We start from the raw sequence: 18,622 nt of genomic DNA, 5'->3' as shown, positions 1-18,622 counted from the left end.
ATTTTTCCCAGGTATTGAGTTAATATTTGTAAAACTTCTGAGCAGTCAAATTAGAAAGCCTTGGGTCAGTACCACATATTCTGACTCTCCTAATCTATATTGATTATATGGTGAGAAATTGTAGTCCCAGTAGCATTTCTGGTTGGTTCTGGGCGCAGAGCATTGCCTTAAACTTAAGTTTGGATTAGATTTAATCCAACTGATTTACTTGAACTCCCTGATTCTACTATCCAAATCCCAAGTCTATCTTGTCTTCCTGTTCCTTTTTCTGATTTAAAAAAATACGACTCAAGAAATCTTCATATCTACAGTTATTTTTTAGGCCATGTGCTCAGTTGTGTCCAACTCTTTGTGACCCCATGGACTGTAGCCCACCAGCCTCCTCTGTCCATGGGATTTTCCAGGCAAGAATACTGGAGTGGGTTGCCACTTATTCCTCCAGGAGATATTCCTGACCCAGGGATCGAACCCGCATCTCATGTCTCCTGCATTGCAGGCAGATTCTGTACCTGCCAAGCCATCAGAGTTTTACTTTCTTGCAAAATCTGAAACCTTTGGGTTGGCAGCACTAAGCCAGGTTCTGTAGTCAATGAGGACTTAAATCGTGGCCTGAACTGCCCAAGGAGGTGAGCCGTCTTCACGAAAGGATTTTAAGAAAGTGGGAGGGGACTTCCTGGTGGCCCAGTGGTTAAGAATCCGTCTTCCAATGCAGAGGATGCAGGTTCAGTCCCTGGTCAGGGAACTAAGACCCCCCACACTGTGCCTGGGCACCAAAGCTAGAGACGCTCATGCACCCACTAGAGAGAGCTCGTGCACCACAGTGAAGACCCAGTGAAGCCAATAATAATAGTAATTTAAAAAAAAAAGAAAATGGAAAAACGCAGGAGAGCCTGCAGCTTGGGACTCAGATGAGGTATGCTGGAAAGGAGTGGTCCTTTTTAGCAGGGCAGAATTTTTTTGTTCATCTGTTTCTTTTTGTTTTTTTCTTCGTAAACCACAAGATAGCCATCTGAGGCATGTTTCTGGGCTGGCCTTAACTCTCCAGCGCCAAAGTGTTTCACAGTTCCTAGAAGTTCCAGGCTTCATCGGAAATTCTGGGCTTTAAGGGGCCTCTCCTGCTCAGAGCAGCGTGGTGGTGATTCTTACGGGTGCAGGGGGAGGAAGAAGAGGAGGATGCAAATAGAGAAAAACAGAATCCCGGGGGGTCTTGCACAGACGAGAACAACATTTAGCTTTTTCTGAGAGACAAAGAAATCCTTCCATCACATCCCCCTTTGTCTAGAAACCCACTGCTGTCCTTGATTTGTACATTGTCATTTCCATGCATTGGGACGGCTTTTTGAGTTTATTTGAACCAAGAAGAGTTCTGATCCTGAGCAGAAGTCATAAATATTTTCATCCTTGTGGTATATGATTAGTCAGTGAGTAGGAAACTAATATTTTTTTAAAATAATCTTAAACAGCCATACCTAGGAGGAGATAAGTTAGATTCCACCTTCCCCTTCCCATCTTGTTGTTCCTGACTCAAAAACCAGTCTACCTGCTGAAATAATTGGAAGAAGAATTCATTTCTTGCAGCAGGCATGATTAAATCATGATGCTCCCTCTTCGTTCTGGGAATCATTGAGATGTATGATGGAGTTTTACTTCTTCCTTTGACATTTGTCCAGCTAATCATGAGGACAAATTTCCTTTCTTTTCATTAAAAAAAAAAAAAATTATATGGACCCTTTTAGAATCAACATTGAGTTTGTCACACTGTTGCCTCTGTTGTTTATGTGTTGGTTTTTTTGGCCACAAGTCGCATGGAATCTTAGCTCCCTGACCAGGGATCAAACCCACACCCCCTGCATTGGAAGGCAAAGTCTTAACTCCTGGACCACCTGGGAAGTCCCGACAAATCTCCTTCCCGGGAGCTGAATGCCAGTGGGTACTGGTTTGGTACTGGGCAGAACATGCAGCTTGAACTAGCAGACCGTGAACTCCACATCACCCTGCCTCCCGTGGCCTGGCTGTGTGTTCCAGATCTCTCCTCACGAGCCCTGGCAGAAGCTTTTCTGCAACGGCCTGAAGAATAAAATCCTGACACAACGTCTCTCCAATGACTTTGCTGGGATGAGCTTTCCTGATGCTTGCCAGTAAGTGAAGGGAAAACCTCTCCTTGGTTTCGTGCCAGGCACTCTTTCCCGAGTTCACGGAGGGCTCGCTGTAGGCTTGGTGGCAGGCCTCGAAGGCCTAAGGGTGAGTAAGGCGGAGCGTCTGCCGCCTGGACTGGGGGCTGCAGTCTGTGCGGGACAGCTTCGTGGCTGTCCCAGTTGGCTCCCTGGCTGTGAGCTGCCCCGGGGGGGATTCACTCTCCACCAATGTCCAGATGTTCAGAGGACGTTTCCTATTGGAGAGGCCCTCCCCCGGCCGAGGGGGCGGTGTCCTCCCAGGCACGGAGCCAGCACGTCACCCCTCCCTCGTATGACTGTGGACCGGTGCTCTGCTGTCCTCTCTCACCTCACCCCTCCTTGTCTTCTCTCTAGGCTCTGCTTCACAAAGATGCACCTCATGCTAATCGCCATCGAGCACAAGTCCGCCTGTCACGGTTACTGGTATCAGTGAGGCTTCGAATCTCTTCAGATTCTTTGAGGACACTCTTTAAAGATTATGATTTCGGCAGAGACACAGCCGTAACTAAGCTTGTGGCCCTGTGGTGAGAGCTGGCCTCTCAGGCACCCAGGCAGCTGTGGTGCATTTGATACTGTCTATACACACTGGGGTTCCAAAGGTTACCCTAGTGGGTGGGCAAGGGCTTTGTGTCTGTTGCGGTGGTCTTGCCCCAGTGTCTTTCACGATCAGGAGAGAGAGAGGACAGGATCACCTTCTCAGATCTGTTCCTCTTAATATAGTCCCAGATCTTATAAGGCTTGACCATAGATCATACCATGAAATAGAATTATTGGTGATCAAAGTGTTCCCACAAACTCTAGCCTTAGAAACTAATCTGCAAAATATGAAAAAAAAAAAATGGGGATTTGACTGACCTACAGGGCAAAGCATCTACCTGTTGATAAGGTAGATGAAAGAAAGAGGTACCCTTATTAGACCATCAGCATTTCCTGAAAATGCGTATAGGATAATATAAGAAGTTGAGAAGTGATCATACAATAAAAAAAGAAAATCCAGAATCAGCCACAATAATATAGAGATAAAAGATGCTGAAAAACAAGAAAAAGCAGGGCTTAAATGGAATGGGAAACAAGAAACACGGTGGTTTTTTTAGTGGAAAACTTCCTTTAATTCTGAATTAAATTGGACTCAATAGACTGAGTTCAGAACCTGATTCTGTAGTGGCCTTGGAGAAGTGTCCATCACCTGTCAAGTGAGGAAGTCACGCTAATGAATTCCTCGAATCACTTCCAGCTCTAAGACTGACATTACCAGGAACCTAGAATCATAGGAAACCCTTAAAAATTCAGTAATGTTGAATGATATCAGTGTAAGTATCTGAAAAGTTAGAAAGAAGGAATAATGTGTCAAGTAGAGAGAGTGTAGAAGGTGTCTGAGCGAAAGGACTCAGCAGGGCATGTCACAAAGCAAGTCCCTTAAGGAGAGTGAAGACTGGTATCCTCTGGCTGCTGTGTTTTATTTAACAATTCCACCATGCTCACGAAAATCTCAAAATCTAAACCCATGTCCAGGTTCCCTTTCTGCTGGAAATAGATGCGAGTGAAGAGGTTGGTGTCTTACTTCACAGGCCGGGCAGTTTGAGTTTCAGAGCAGCCCAAGCTTGATCAGGGTTTTAACATCTGATCGGGTTTTAACATATTTGGTTTTCAATGACTGGGATTATGCATCAGAATTATTTGCAAAGTTTTAAAGACAGAGAATTCAAAACCCCACTTCTGAGAAACAGACATGGAATTCAAAAATACCACTTATAAAACCCAAATCTGTGAGTTGGTTTTGAATCTCCATGATACAGTCATTTTTGTTCACTGGCAGTCAGAAACGACTGGGCCAAATACTCTTAATACTGTTTCCACATTTAACATCCTAGATTTCTATCAACTTTATTAGGGTGACTGTTAGGACACTGTGGACCGGAAACCTGAGTGAGCAGCTAAGTTCCACGTATATTCAAGAAGTTCTGGTGCTATGTACTTCCTAGCAGACATCTACCCCCAGTGAGAGAGACACCTACTCTGACATAGATTTAACTCTGGTTTCTCACCAAAGAATCAGAGTTGCATCAAAAGAATAAAATCCTGATTTGGCAAAGATATTGGTAATAGCAGTCTTACATGGTTGCTGGTTCCTGACCAACACTGCTATAAGCACTTCACTTACATGAACTCCCTAATCCTCACTACAATGCTGTAAGAAGGGTACAATTATTTGCTTAATTTTATGGAGGAGGAGCTAAGAAAAGGTAAACAGTTTTCCCAAGCTCACACCACACCCAAGGGGCAAGCGAGAATCTGAACTCAGTCTGGGCACTTATGTGATCGGAGCTCTTCTGATCACCTAGCTATGCTAAATCCACCACAGTCATCACACAGAATGAAAGCAGGGCAACTCAAAGCTGGGCTTTAGGCAAGTATATTGAAAAACTAGGGGGAAACCAATCTCTCCTCACTTTTTCTCTTCTTTTCTAATTAATACACTTGAGTAGACTCTAGGATGTGCAAAAGCCCTGGGTAATCCTTAGAATCTGTCTTGGGGAATAATTTATTACCTGGTAAGCGGTAAAGCTGGATCAGACCCTAGTCAAAGAATTTTCTGAGTCTGTTCCAGGGGGCAGCGTTTTCTAACAGAGCAGCTGGTCGTGATTCATGAAGATGGGGGCAAGTCTTTGGAAAAAGTTCACCTTTTCTTGCAAATGCAACCAGAGAAGTTATCATGACAGTATCTTCATAACTAAGTATTCGATTTGAGTTCAGAGGACCCTGCCTTTAAAAAAGGAGATATTAAGATACAACTTGAGCATTTGCTTCTTGGGTAGTGAACATCAGTGCATGATATTGGAGTAGGGAGGCACAAATCCATGCACTTTCCTTTTCAGACTTAAAAGCAATCATTCCATGTATGTGTTAGTCAGTCAGTATTCAGAGAAAGCGCTACACGGTGTCTCATATAATAATCTACTTGAACACAGCTATTCAGCACCTTTTACTCTCGGCATAGAGCTGAAGAGCTTTTGTTGCACAAGCTCTTTTATTTTTGTAAGGCTCTAATACTTGCACGTTACTTTGGACTATCCTAACGACAGACTAAGGTTTGCCCAGACGAAGACTTGACCTCTTTCCAATGTGAATATAATAGGAAGGGTGTGCTTTAAAGGACAAAAGGAGAACTTTGATCACATACAAACAAAGTGAGGGAAGGCATAGGGTTATAAGACCTCACCATATTGGAGGTCTAAATTAAAGGAAATAAAAATGGGAGAGCTGACAAACAGAAGAAATCGAGGAATTCAGACAGTCACAAAGGAGTAGCCCATCAAAAAATATCATGGTTGAAATTTATAAGACAGCGTTTTCAAACACCGAAACCATAATAAAACAAAATCAAAATATTCAAGTAGTGTAGAAATAGAAACAGTTCATGTGGTTCCTGCTTTCAAAAATCTTACAATCAAGATAGATGAAAGCGAAGTCAAAGACATGAGTTTAAAAATTGTACTGGCCAATAAAAGGAACTCTTGAATCCAGCTATTAATAGTTAATCTAAAGGGCAAATAGCCTAAGGATGTACACCACTAGAATGACCGTAAGACTAGCAACTGTGTGGCCTTGGCCTCTTTGGCTTTGGATATCTCAAATTAGCAAAGCTTCCTGTATCTGCATTGCTTTGACTATTTCTGATTCAGGGCATAGTCTAGGGAATGTATGCAGCTCAGGTACTGAGTTTTGACCTGGCTTCCTCTCAGGATATTTGTCAGCAATGGATCAATTAAATGCAGTCAAATCCACATTTTCTACTGTAAATTTCCATCAGTAAAAGGGGATTGAGTCCTATTAACTCTGCAACTTAGAGAATCCATTGGTAAAAACAGATATTGCCCCAGAATTTTGAGGGGGAAATTACTGTATTTTTATTTTCTGTTTCCAGTGGGCTGATACTAAATCCACCTGCTCAAGTTAAGCTCCGTAAGAACACACTGGGGTTCTTTATCGCTGAATCTGCAAAGGATGTCAAAAGGTAAAATTTTTTTTTAATCACTTTACGGGGAGAAAGCCCTAAAGCAAATACAACTTAATGGCAGACGGGCTGAGTCAGCCCCGTGCTGCTTCTGCGTGAAACCTCGCAAGTCATTCTTGATTTGCTTTCATTGTCCAGAGCCTTCTTTTACTGTGCCATCTGTCACAGCGATGTGCAGACTCCCGAGCTAATTGAAAAATGTGACTGCAAAAGCAAGAATCGACTCGCGACAGGCAAGTGCGCTTTCTGTGTCCTCAGCCCAGCTTCGGGGCAGGGGGTGGCCAAAGAAAGGGGAGGGTCTTCATCTCTTAAAAGATGGGATCCGCTTGAACTTGGCCAAGAAGGGACAGATATTTCCCCACTGGGCATCCCAGACCTGAGAATCTGTCTTTTAGAGCTGGAAGAAACCTTACTAGTTCTAGTTTTCTAGTACAACCCATTCACAGGCTAGACATATGAGCTCTGGAAGAGATGCAGTAATTTTATCCAAGATAATAGAGCCAGCTGGAGGCACCTCCCCACTCAGCCCCAGGCACATGGGCGATAAGCCTGTTGCGTTTTCTCCATGTATTTTCCCACCTTCAGTCTGAAAGTTCAGCCTCTATTTGACTGCTTGGTGGGCCGTAAGGGTGACCCCTCATGACCATTTCTACCTTTTTTTTTTTTTTTAATTTTTATTAAGATGTCTTTGACATGCAACATGGCATACGTTTAAGGTGTACAGCATGATCTGACTGACACATTTATATCACAATATACGATTGCCATTGTAGCATTAGCTAACACCCCTGTCACAGGGCATAGTTATCATTTCTTCTAGCGTTGGGAACAGAACTGTTCCCTGAGGACTCTGTTCCTTTGCGGATTGTCAGGAATGTAAAATTTTCTCATTCTGACAAAGTAATCAGGAACTGAAACTTTCCCCCTTTACTCAAATTGAACTGGATAGCTCACCAGCAAACGCTTACCACCTAACGGAAGGAAGAGCTAACCTCGAGAACTCACAGTAATTTAGTCCCTTCTGGTTTAAAATTTAGTCTCTTTCAGGTACATTAAAGATGGTTTAGGTTAATTCCCAGTGTTTCAGCATTTAAGTTTAATTCAGAATTTGAATTTTCTGTCAGGACTCTTCTCTCTAAGCTTCTTCTCTTCCCCTGAGTGGTAGTCGATCTGAATGCAGGCGTAAACTTGCTTAGCCCCATGGACAGGGGCATCCTGCGATGAGAGTCCTTACTGGTTCCCGAGCTCTGTATATGTCCGCTTCTGTGGCCTCTGCATCAGCAATGAGTGACTGTTCCTCCTGGATTTAGGTCACCTTCTGTTGTTTGTTGCTGAGATCCATCATCCCTGCCATAGCTTCTAGACTTTTTTTTTTCCCAGATAGAATTTTCTTTTAAAAAATTATCTTTTATTGACGTATAGTTGATTTACAGTGTTAGTTTCAGGTGTATAGCAAAGTGATTCAAACACACACACACACACGCGCACACACACGCACACACACACGTCTTTTCAGATTCTTTTCCCATATAGGCTATTACAGAGTATTGAGTATAGTTTCCTGTGCTATACAGTAGGTCCTCATTTTATCTATTTTATGTATGGTAGTTTGTGTATGTTACTTTCAAATTCCAAATTTATCTCTCTTCCCCACCTTTCCCCTTTGGTAACCATTAGTTTGCTTTCTATGTCTGTGACTCTATTTCAGTTTTTCAAATAAGTTCATTTGTATCATTTTTTTTTGCCAGATTCTACCTACAAGTGATATCATATGATATTTGTCTTTCTCTATTTGACTTAATTCACTTAGTGTAATAATCCCTAGGTCCACCCATGTTGCTGCAAATGGCATCATTCCATTCTTCTTTATGGCTGAGTAATATTCCATTGCATATATTTACCACATCTTCTTTATACATCCTTCTGTCAATAGATATTTAGTTTGCTTCCATGACTAGTCTCTTATAAATAGTGCTGCTGTTAAGTTTGGAGTGTGGGTATCTCTTCAAATTATGGTTTTCTCTGGATATATGCCCAGAGTGGGATTGAAGGATCCTGTAGTAGCCCTATGTTTAGTTTTTTAAGGAACCTCCATACTGTTCTCCATAGTGGCTGTACCGATTTACATTCCCACCAACAGTGTAGGAGGGTTTCCTTTTCTCCACACCCGCTCCAGCATTTATTATTTGTAGACTTTTTGATGATGGCCATTCTGACCAGTGTGAGGTGGTACCTTTTACTGTAGTTTTTAGCCTCTGGTCTTGAGGTCTACAAAGCCTCCTTTTCCTATTGTCATTGTTCAGTCACTGAGTTGGGTCTAACTCTTTGTGACCCCATGGATGCCAGTCTTCCCTGTCCTTCACTATCTCCCAGAGTTTGCTCAAACTCATGTCCATTGAGTCGGTCATGCTGTCCTGTCATCTCATCCTCTGCCGCCCACTTCTCCTTCTGCCCTTAATCTTTCCCAGCATCAGGGTCTTTTCCAATGAGCTGGCTCTTCGCGTCAGGTAGCCAAAGTACTGGAACTTCAGCTTCAGCATCAGTCCTTCCAGTGAATCTTCTGGGTTGATTCCCTTTAGGATGGACTGGTTTGATCTCCTTTCAGTCCCAGAGACTCTCAAGAGTCTTCCTCAGCATCACAATTCAAAAGTATCAATTCTTCAGCACTCAGCCTTCTTTATGGTCCAACTCTCACATCCGTGCATGGCACAACATTTTCCTATACTGCTAGTCTTTTCATTCCTTATGTTCTTTTGGTCTCTTTACACTGTGGGATTTGTTATAATGTTTTAAATAAATTGCCTTCATTTGCTGATTGCCTGCTGGACAATTTCCAGAGACTTTAATCAGGCTCGGGTGTGTGTGCTTGTTTTGATTTTCACTTGTTACTGCTGTTTCATGGAGGAGCAGGTTCATGGATCTTTTCTGCTTCCATTCCAGCCTAAAGGCTCTATCTTAATCCTGTCTATTTTCTCTGACTTTTTGGATTTTTTCTTGAAAATCTTAGACAGTATTGGGCATAGAAAGTAGCTATTCCTGTATCATTTCCTGAAATCTCTATTACCTGTAGAATTTGCAACTGAACATTTTGAGTCTAAAGAATACTGTTAATCAAAAGGACTTCAAGAGCCTGTTTGGGATTCAAAAGTTAAACATTGGCTCTTTTGGATTCTGTAACAATATGAATCATCCTTGAGGCAATGGCTGAGGCTGACTAAGTGGAGAAACATCCGATTAAAGAGGTGTGAGTAAGAAAAAAAACACATTGAGTATCATATCATTATATGTATCGTTATCCCTTATGAAAATTCAGCATGGTTTCATGAAGTAGACATATCCCTATAAACACCGTACGAATCAAACTTTTGCAAATCAATTATACACACTCATATGCATGTAGTGCTGCGAGGCATTTTGCAAAACAAAAAAGTGTTTTATAAATTGAATAACTTCCCCTTTATTTCGCTGTCTTTTAAGTGTGTTTTGTTATATTCTAAAGCAGGAAGTTAAGTGATCTAGTATGAATTGGGGAGATTTTTGTGTAAAGAAAAGGGCTATGCCTTCATATTTGTAGATATGCCAAATCTCATCCACTTCTATAACATGTAATTTATAGTGTCTAGGGAATCAGTACAACTTTCAGTTTATAATCTGATGTTTGATCTTCCCCAGAACGTTTCATTCTTCTCATAATGGGATCATTTTTTTTTCTTCTTGCTCCCTACGATTCCTCCATCACCACTTCTCCTGCGTCCAGGACAATCCTCATTAATCTGGTACCAAGATTCTTAAGTAACTGGCAGTGAGTGAGCCAGCTGTTCTTACTTCAGCCTGCCAGACGGTGACAGCAGAGTACCGTTAAACACTCAGGGGCTGGCAGTTCAGGGAAGTGGACTTGAATTTAAATATGAATCTGGAGAGTTAGTTCCAACCAAAAATGTGCCAGAGAGGACATCACTGTAGAAGGGGACTACTAGGCCTTATATATTTAAAAATCATGATAATGTCTTGGAAATTCTCCCAGAGATTAAACTTTCTAAAAGGACTTAGGAACGTATCAACAGATGACAAAATAGAAAATTTACCGACTTCATGTTAGTACAGATTTCAGGTTGAATATTTTACATTTCAGAGTCAGATGAAGTGTATCCCTGGTCCACTCCCATTGCAGAATTATCTCTTCACTGAGCTAATCAAGCTCACTCGGCCCCAGCAACTTCTTCAACCTTCTATGTGTGTGTGCTTCTAAGTCACTTCAGTTGTGTCCAACTCTTTGCAACCCTGACCCCTTGGACTGTAGCCCACCAGGCTACAGGGGATTCTCCAGGCAAGAATACTGGAGTGGGTTGCTATGCCCTCGTCCAGGGCATCTTCCTGACCCAGAGGTTGAACCCACATCTCTTATGTTTCCTGCATGGGTGTCACCTTGGAAGCCCTTCCACTTCCTGGACTCAATGAGAATTCAGACTTGAATTCTGACCACAGCTGTGCCACCAATTGGCTGTGGTTTAGAAGAGACACATCAACTTCTGGGATCCCAGTGTCCTCCTTTCCAAACTCAGCTGTCTTCATCACCACCATGGCCATTTCAGTTCTGATGTTCTGTGATTTATAATCCCTCCTCCACTGCACTGATCACTTCTTAGCTGTGTGACTTGAGGCAAATTATTTAAGCTCTCAGCATGCTTTAGATTTCTGTAAATAATCTTTTGGCGATAATATTCCATGTCTCAGAGGGTTATATGAGAGTATTAGTACATAAAGAGTTTACAAATTGAGTATATTAATATAGAAAGCACTAAGACCAGTTCCTGGCCAATAGTAAGCACTACATATATGGTAGGGGCTTCCCAGGTGGTGCTAGTGGTAAAGTACCCACATGTCAATGCAGGGGACATGGGTTCAGTCCCTGGGTTGGGAAGATCCCCTGTAGGAGGGCGTGGCAACCCACTCCAGTATTCTTGCCTAGAGAATCCCATGGGCAGAGGAGCCTGGTGGGCTACAGTCCAAACGGTCACAAAGAGTCAGACAGACTGAAGCGACTTAGCACACACGCACACACAGAGTAATAGTCCCAGAACCCACGGGAACACAAACTCAGAAAGAATCTCATTATTTTGCTCATCAATGAAATTCAGAGGAAATAAGAATTGGCAGAGACGTCCTGTTAGGTTATACTTATTCAATGTCTTTTGGATTCAAAGCATGAAGATCGTGGTAGGACCAGCCCTCAGAGCAGGAGGAATCCTATGTAATTAGATAAGTTACTGGGCAGAAACTTTCCCAACCCCAGCTGTGCAGTTCACTGCCTGCCATTTCAGCACTGAATTGTCTTAATACCTCATTTTTTGAACGGTGGTCCCCAACCAGGGCAGGGAGGGGCACATGGGGTTCTCTGGATGTGATAGCGTGGAGAGAGAGGGCCTTAGGAAAGTCGTGCCCAAACTCCCCTAATCGCCACCCCCTAGAGATAATTTATATTCCTCCTTAAAATGTTAATGTTCATGATGGAGTCACCAGAAAAAAGAGGGGAGTGATGGAAGAGGAAATTGGAAAGAAAGTGTGAACGGAGCCAGGGACAGGCAGTGTGGGGTGTGACTGTCACTCAGTCGTATCCAACTCTGTGTGACCCCATGGACTATAGCCCTCCAGGCTCCTCTGTCCATGGAATTCTCCAGAAAAGAACACGGGAGCGTGTTGCCATGCCCTTCTCCAGGGGTTCTTCCCGACTCAGGGATTGAACTCCGGTCTCTCACATTGCAGGCGGATTCTTTGCACTCGGAGCCACCAGGGAAGCCCCCAGGGACAGGCAGAAATGATGAGAAACGTTCTGAACAGGAGGCCCTAACTTAAATTTGCCCTACTTCATAGTTTTCTTTAGATTTGGCCTTGGGTCACCTTTTTCATCTGCATCCCAAACTAACTGACCTCTTTAAGAAGGGAGTCAGCCCAGCCCGTGTTCCCCAGGGATGAGCTTTCCAAACCCAGAAGCCTGAGTTCTCACCCTGTAATGAGTCAAGCAGCTCATCTCTCTAGCTTGACTAAAAGTCTTCCGAGCTCTCCTGCAGCTCCAATGGCTGCAGGTAGGAGAGAGCACAGGTGTTCCCAACTGACTCTTCGTCTCTAAAGCAGGGTCAGGGATCATATGTCCACCCAATTCCAGTAAAGTGGAAAACAACCTAGTAATAGTCCACCAAGACCACACACCAATATCTTGTGTTCCTATACTCATGACAGTTGCCATTGTTCTTGTGGCCAACCCTGCAGTTGGCTATAGGGCTCCCTTTTCTGCAGTCTTCTGTGTCCATCTCCACCTGCTCCATGCTGCTGCTGCTAAGTCGCTTCAGTCGTGTCCGACTCTGTGCGACCCCACAGACGGTAGCCCACCAGGCTCCCCCATCCCCGGGATTCTCCAGGCAAGAGTACTGGAGTGGGTTGCCATTTCCTTCTCCAATGCATGGAAGTGAAAAGTGAAAGTGAAGTCACTCAGTCATGTCTGACCCTTAGCGACCCCATGGACTGCAGCCCAGCAGGCTCCTCCGTCCATGGGAGTTTCCCGGCAAGAGTACTGGAGTGGGTTGCCATTTCCTTCTCCGCACCTGCTCCATAGCCCTCTCCATATTTCTTATCCCAGTGATTACAATAGCATCCTTGCTGATTTCCCTGTATCTAGCCTCTCTTCAAGCCAATCCATGCCATCTTTCATGGCTATAATAATCTTAAAGCTTTGATCATGAACAGATATATAAATAAAAAATCAAAGATGGATGAATGTTATCCCTCCTTTTGCAAGAGGAAGGCATGGGCTTGACGGCTCGTCCTCTTGCTGCCGCTGCAGCTCCTAAAAGCAGTGTTTCTTGTCTGGAAGATCTGGTATCACTTCTTAGGTGTGTCCCAAAGACTAGTAGATTATGTAATTTTCTAACAATGAACCTACTGAGTAGATTGGAGCAGATTCAAAATCAGCCAAGTAAGGCAGAAATTATTTTCACTCACTGGAACTCTGGTAAGATTTGAGGGACATAGAAAGATGTAAGATGATTGTTCTCAACATGGAAATCATGTATGGGGCATGTTTTAAAGGCAGTTCTATCATGAGAATGTTTGACTGTCATTCTCAAGGAATCATTTCTTGAGGAAGAGAGAAAGGTAATCAAGATGTTGGCCTTACACAGGGCTTTCATTTTTTTGTTCAGTCACCCACAGGTCTTAGATATCTTAGATGCCATGTCTTTTTTGATGTCTAATGCTTATAAGGAAACCTTCTTTAGAATATCCATAGAAAAGAAGTCATAATAAGACTTTAGGTTGGAGCGTTAGGCAAAAATTCGTTTCATTTTCCCTTGCCAAAAATATGAAAACATAATTTTTTTCACACTGTCAGCTGTAGATAAAAATATAAATAAATCAAGTGGCCAAACTCTCTTCGAAAGTGAAATCAGAGAAAACTCAATTGCTTGTCTACTGCCTTGAGAGAAGGGGGGTTTGCTTCCCAGTTTTATTTTATTCTGGGCTCCCCCCGCCCCAAATGGCTTAAGCAGCGAAGAAACCGAGGGGAAAGGCAATAATAGATCGCTGCACATTCTGAACAGCCTCCCCTGGAAGAGAGAACACTTTCAGACTCTTTTTGAAATTCATTAGGATTATAGAATTTCGACTTGAAGGGACCAAAGAGATCATGTGGACCAGTTGTTTTCCCTTCAGAGCCAACAACACACAGCTAGAGACTCCACCCATTCTTATGCAGACTGTGCCTTCCAGCCCCTGTGTCCATGCAGGAAGCTGCCAACATTATGCAAATCATTTGTGTATTCTAAGGAGAGATTACGAGAAGGCGATGGCACCCCACTCCAGGACTCTTGCCTGGAAAATCCCACGGACGGAGGAGCCTGGTAGGCTGAAGGCCATGGGGTCGCGAAGAGTTGGACACGACTGAGCGACTTCACTTTCCCTTTTCACTTTCATGCATTGGAGAAGGAAATGGCAACCCACTCCAGTGTTCTTGCCTGGAGAATTCCAGGGACGGGGGAGCCTGGTGGGCTGCCGTCTATGGGGTCACACAGAGTCAGACACGACTGAAGTGACTTAGCAGCAGCAGCAGCAAGGAGAGATTTTATCAAGAAGGACACAAGGGAAGATTCAAAGTTTTATTTAGCAGAAATTTCGAGAGGTCCATGCCTAGTACTCACTGAACCCACCTACCCCACTCCCACCTATGTTTAATACCTGGCACACGTCCTTGGCTGGAGAGTGAGACTCTGAGAAAGCAGAGACTTCCTGAAAGTTCCATTGTTCTCCAGCCAGTTTCAGCATGTTGCCTTTTACATTCCACAGCTCACTTTCTATCAGGAGCACTAAGCCGGCTAGCCTTTAAAGACTGACAGTTGGTAAAACGCTAGTCTTCACTCAGATATTTCTTCAGAAGTTCCCTTCCTAAGCCATTTTCCCGCCCAGGGCAAAAAAAGTAACCAAGGAATAAGGAAACATGAGTCAACCTCAAAACCCCATCAAAATTCCATATGTAAAGTGAAGGCTTTCTGAGGATTACAGGCAGGGAGCGATCTTATCCCAAACCTGGCTGTTAGCACACCTGTATGACGCAATTACTGCTGACTTAAGCCGACAGATCACATCTGCAAAGGATGTCCTTCTTCTTCCAAAAGTGTGTTTTGACTCAGTTGATATTTTCTGTAGATTAACATGGCTCAGAAGGAATCACATCAAAAGAAAAGGGATAGTAGGATATTTCTGTGGCTTGTTCTGTCTGCCATTGTCCCAAACCTGGTGAGGTGTGGGCTTAAAGGATTATCCCAGAGGAACTCTGCATTCTGAGTAGTCTCAGTACAGGAGAGTCCTAGATTTCCAGGGGGAAATGTGGATCCTTTCTCCACTTAGGTGGGTGGCCGCGGAGGAGTGCCCATGATGGTTCTTCTTTGACTTTGTCCATCTCCTTGATAACTTCTTCCCGGGCAATGTCCCCATCTCCGATCATCTGGCAGTCAGGTTCAGGAAAGCAGATCATGCAGGGCTTTTGAATCATGATAGAAAAGCATTTAACTTCCAGTATCCTTTAGAATGCTGCTTTTCATCACAGTACCATGTGCTAATTCTTATTGAGCAAGCGTGGCTTCCTAGCCCAGCGCTTTGAAAGGATTCCTAGGTTAAATCTCTGCTCTGGAATAAGAGGGGCGTGATGGAGTATCAACATGTGGATGCAGGAAGGAGTCACGGCTCATATGTCAGGTTTTTGCTTTTTCCATCTCCAAGCAGCTTCCTGTGGCTCATCTAATGATTATGTCTCACACATCCTTGCGTTCCTCCTCCTCAACCCCCCTTTGAAGCCCCATTCTCATCCCCATTTTGCAGATGAGAAGGTGATCTGCCTTTGTGTTGTTTCCAAATGTGGAAATTCACCCGTTTTGTGACATAGCCCATGGAAGATCAAGATCCTTCAAAGTTAAAATAAGAAAGGAAGCCTTGAAGGACAAATGAAGTAAAAGGAGGCAGAATTGGAGGACAATGAATTGCAGCCTGACCAGTATCTGGGGAGGGAGGAGGGGACTTGGCTGAGATCTTTTCTTAGAGCCTGTAGTGATGCTAGTGGCAAAGAACCCGCCTGCCAATGCAGGAGATGTAAGAGACACAGGTACAATCCCTGTGTCAGGAAGATTCCCTGGAGGAGGGCATGGCAATCCACTCCAGTATTCTTGCCTGGACAATCACATGTACAGAGGAGTCTGGCAGGATACAGTCCATAGGGTTGCAAAAAGCTGGACATGACTGAAGCAGCTTAGTACGCACTAATGACTGCAGACTGTGCTAGCAGCAGAAGGCTCCCCAAATGCTATCCTCTTGGGTGAGATGGGAGGAGCGATGGATTACAAAGGTGCAGAATGGGTAAGAAAGTACTCAATGTGTACTTATTTTAAACAGACCATATGGTAGTAACACCTTCACAATCATTTTCACCCATTCTCTAACTCTGTAGAAGGAAATTAAAGAGCTCTCTACAAACCATCCTCTTAGAATTAGACTATAGCTTGAAATTCTCAGCCTCTCCCTAGTCAAGGACGTAGAGCTGTCTCAGTCAATAGGAATAGTCCAGAATGAAGGGGTGTTATGCCAACTCACCAAGATGGCTCTGCCATTGCAGGGACAACGGTCATGGTGATGAGAAACAGCCAGGAGGAATACTGTGGACTCCAGGACTCCTACGCAGAAACACATATGAGCTTCTGTAGCAACTTGAGCAATACCACCAAGTAAGTGCCTCAGAGAACCCTGGTTCCCTATCAGTTTTTAAGAATCGCTGGGCAACAAAAATTTGTCTTAAACAGGAATATTAGCTTTATCAGCTCCTATCCTGACTAATGCAGTTGTTCCTCACCAACATGAATTCATCCCAGCTTCTCCCAATATCACTTAACTAAGCAAATATACCTGTCCCCGGCATTGTCCCAGTAATTTTTACCAATGGCAACCAAAAGTTATGCACCCAGTTTTCATTGAGATCACCCCTAAGTACTCTGGAAATGTGTGTCAGGGCAAGATTTGAGCTCTTTCCCAGTTTTTTTTTTTCTCTTATTAATCCAACCATTATTTTCAGCAAATTGATGATGAGATTGCCTTTGGTTTTAGGTCTGCAAAATAGGGCCAATAAATTTTCCCTCCCCTACTCAGATTCCTACATCTCTTTAGTCCATGAAAACCCTGATTAAGCCAAATTCAGGGTTGTAGATGAAGAGTGTGTGATCTGTTTAGTTAATTTTTAAATAGAGGGTTGATGTAAAAGTTCTATCACCCCCGATTTTATTGTGAATAACTCTGTAGTGTATTGGCAACGTTTCAACTTAGTAGCTGTAATATACCAGGAAAATCTTTCACGATTGAGAATTGTCATCGGCTGTGAGTAAATATTACATTTTCTTCAGAGCATAGAAATTGTGCTGTGGCATCACACAATTTTAAGGGCAAACACTGGTCCTAAGCTGTGTGATCTTGAGCAAGTTGCTTTACTTCTTGGTGTCTCAGTTCTGATTTAAGTGAGTATAATAGTGATGAAGACCCTAAGTCATTCTTTGTAATGACTGAATGAGATGAGATATTTAAAACACTTTACTTGATTCCTGGCTAAGAGTAAGCATTTGTTAAATGTCCCATATTATTGCAATGATCAGTTCGTGTATCTGGGAAGGTGTATGAAATTGGACTGCATACATGGTAGGTGCAGAGCCCTCCAAGGATGTGGATTTTGAAATAAATCCTTAATCTTATTTTGCTATAATTCATGTCTTTCTTTTAATGCATGAGGGGTCTAGTTTCTGTTTAATGGAGGATTCTGGATGGATGGGTCTGGTTAACAGAGGTTTTGCTGTACCTGTCCAGCAGGTGAGGCAGGTGTCAGGCATCTGAGCCCTGTAGGTGCCGCTTCTCGGTGGTGTGCTTTCTGAGACGAACATAAAAGTCTAGAAATTAGATTCTCTGTTCTTCTATTCTATTGCCTTCTATTCCAGGATTTTGTGAAACCTAAGTGAGATAATCTACATGAAAGGATTATAAACTTTTTGGAGGAAAAGTTCTATGGAATTTCAGAAATTTTGCCTCATTCACATTCACAAGCTAGCAGTGGCATTTGTAGATAGTTCTCTGCCTTTTTTGGTCTCACCACGTGGTTTGCAGGATCTTAGTTCCCTGACCAGGGATGGAACTCAGGACCATAGCAATGAAAGTGCAAAGTCCTACCCACTGGACTGCCAGGGAACTCCCCCTTTTCCTTTTAAAATGGTTGGTAACGTACTATGCATTGAATAGCTCTGTGTGCTAAGTAGGCACTCTGCTGGGTGTGTTGTTAGATGCAGAAATCATGTTTCAGCCCCCGTGCAACCTAGTTGGGTATACCAGATGAATTCAGATAAATTAATTTGAGGCCAAATAAGGTAGCATCCCTTCCAGGGCTACACTGATGATGCTGGCAAGAGGTCAAGGAGGAAGAGGTCAGTGGAGGCTGGGTGGATTGTTCCAAAGTGTTTCCTGTAGGAAGTGGGGTGGGATTGGGAGAAAGATAAGAGCATGGGATCTCGATTCCTGTGACAGACGTGACACAGGCCAGTCGTGGGGAACACGTGGACCCCTCCGTGTCTGAGTAGCCTGACTAGAGGTGGGAATGTATGATAGAGTGAGGAACAATGTCTCAGATTTCTCAAGAATACACTCTTGGTTGTTGGTATTGCCCACGTGTGAATATATGTGTGTATGTTACACTTGTGTTAATGCAAAGCTGTTGCAAAAACGTAATTCCAATCTGTGACTGTAAAGACAACATATGTGACAACACATAAAATGCTCCAACCATGTTTATACTTTCATTTATTCTTTCCTGTGTCTTCTCTGTGATACAAGAGAATTGGCAAGTTGTGGATAATGAGAACCCACA

The 18,622-nt window shown here is 43.3% G+C and overlaps 1 protein-coding gene across 4 annotated transcripts in view; it reads left to right on the top strand.

Moving 5' to 3' along the window:
* Positions 1 to 18,622, top strand: part of KCNU1 (potassium calcium-activated channel subfamily U member 1) — a 144,703-nt gene that overhangs the window by 53,082 nt on the left and 72,999 nt on the right. For all 4 annotated transcript variants that reach the window (XM_081523437.1, XM_081523432.1, XM_081523433.1 and 1 more), the window contains 5 exons: positions 2,026 to 2,138; positions 2,529 to 2,597; positions 6,100 to 6,189; positions 6,328 to 6,422; positions 16,343 to 16,451. In XM_081523437.1, the coding sequence (XP_081379563.1) occupies positions 2,026 to 2,138; positions 2,529 to 2,597; positions 6,100 to 6,189; positions 6,328 to 6,422; positions 16,343 to 16,451 (476 nt within the window). The remainder of the gene's footprint in view (positions 1 to 2,025; positions 2,139 to 2,528; positions 2,598 to 6,099; positions 6,190 to 6,327; positions 6,423 to 16,342; positions 16,452 to 18,622) is intronic.

The sequence above is a fragment of the Giraffa tippelskirchi genome, chromosome 8, assembly GCF_054371585.1.
Source record: "Giraffa tippelskirchi isolate mGirTip1 chromosome 8, T2T-mGirTip1v1.2.pri, whole genome shotgun sequence".
Lineage (NCBI taxonomy): Eukaryota > Metazoa > Chordata > Mammalia > Artiodactyla > Giraffidae > Giraffa > Giraffa tippelskirchi.
Note: the sequence above shows the minus strand (reverse complement) of the source record. Positions and strands in the feature narration are given on the sequence as shown.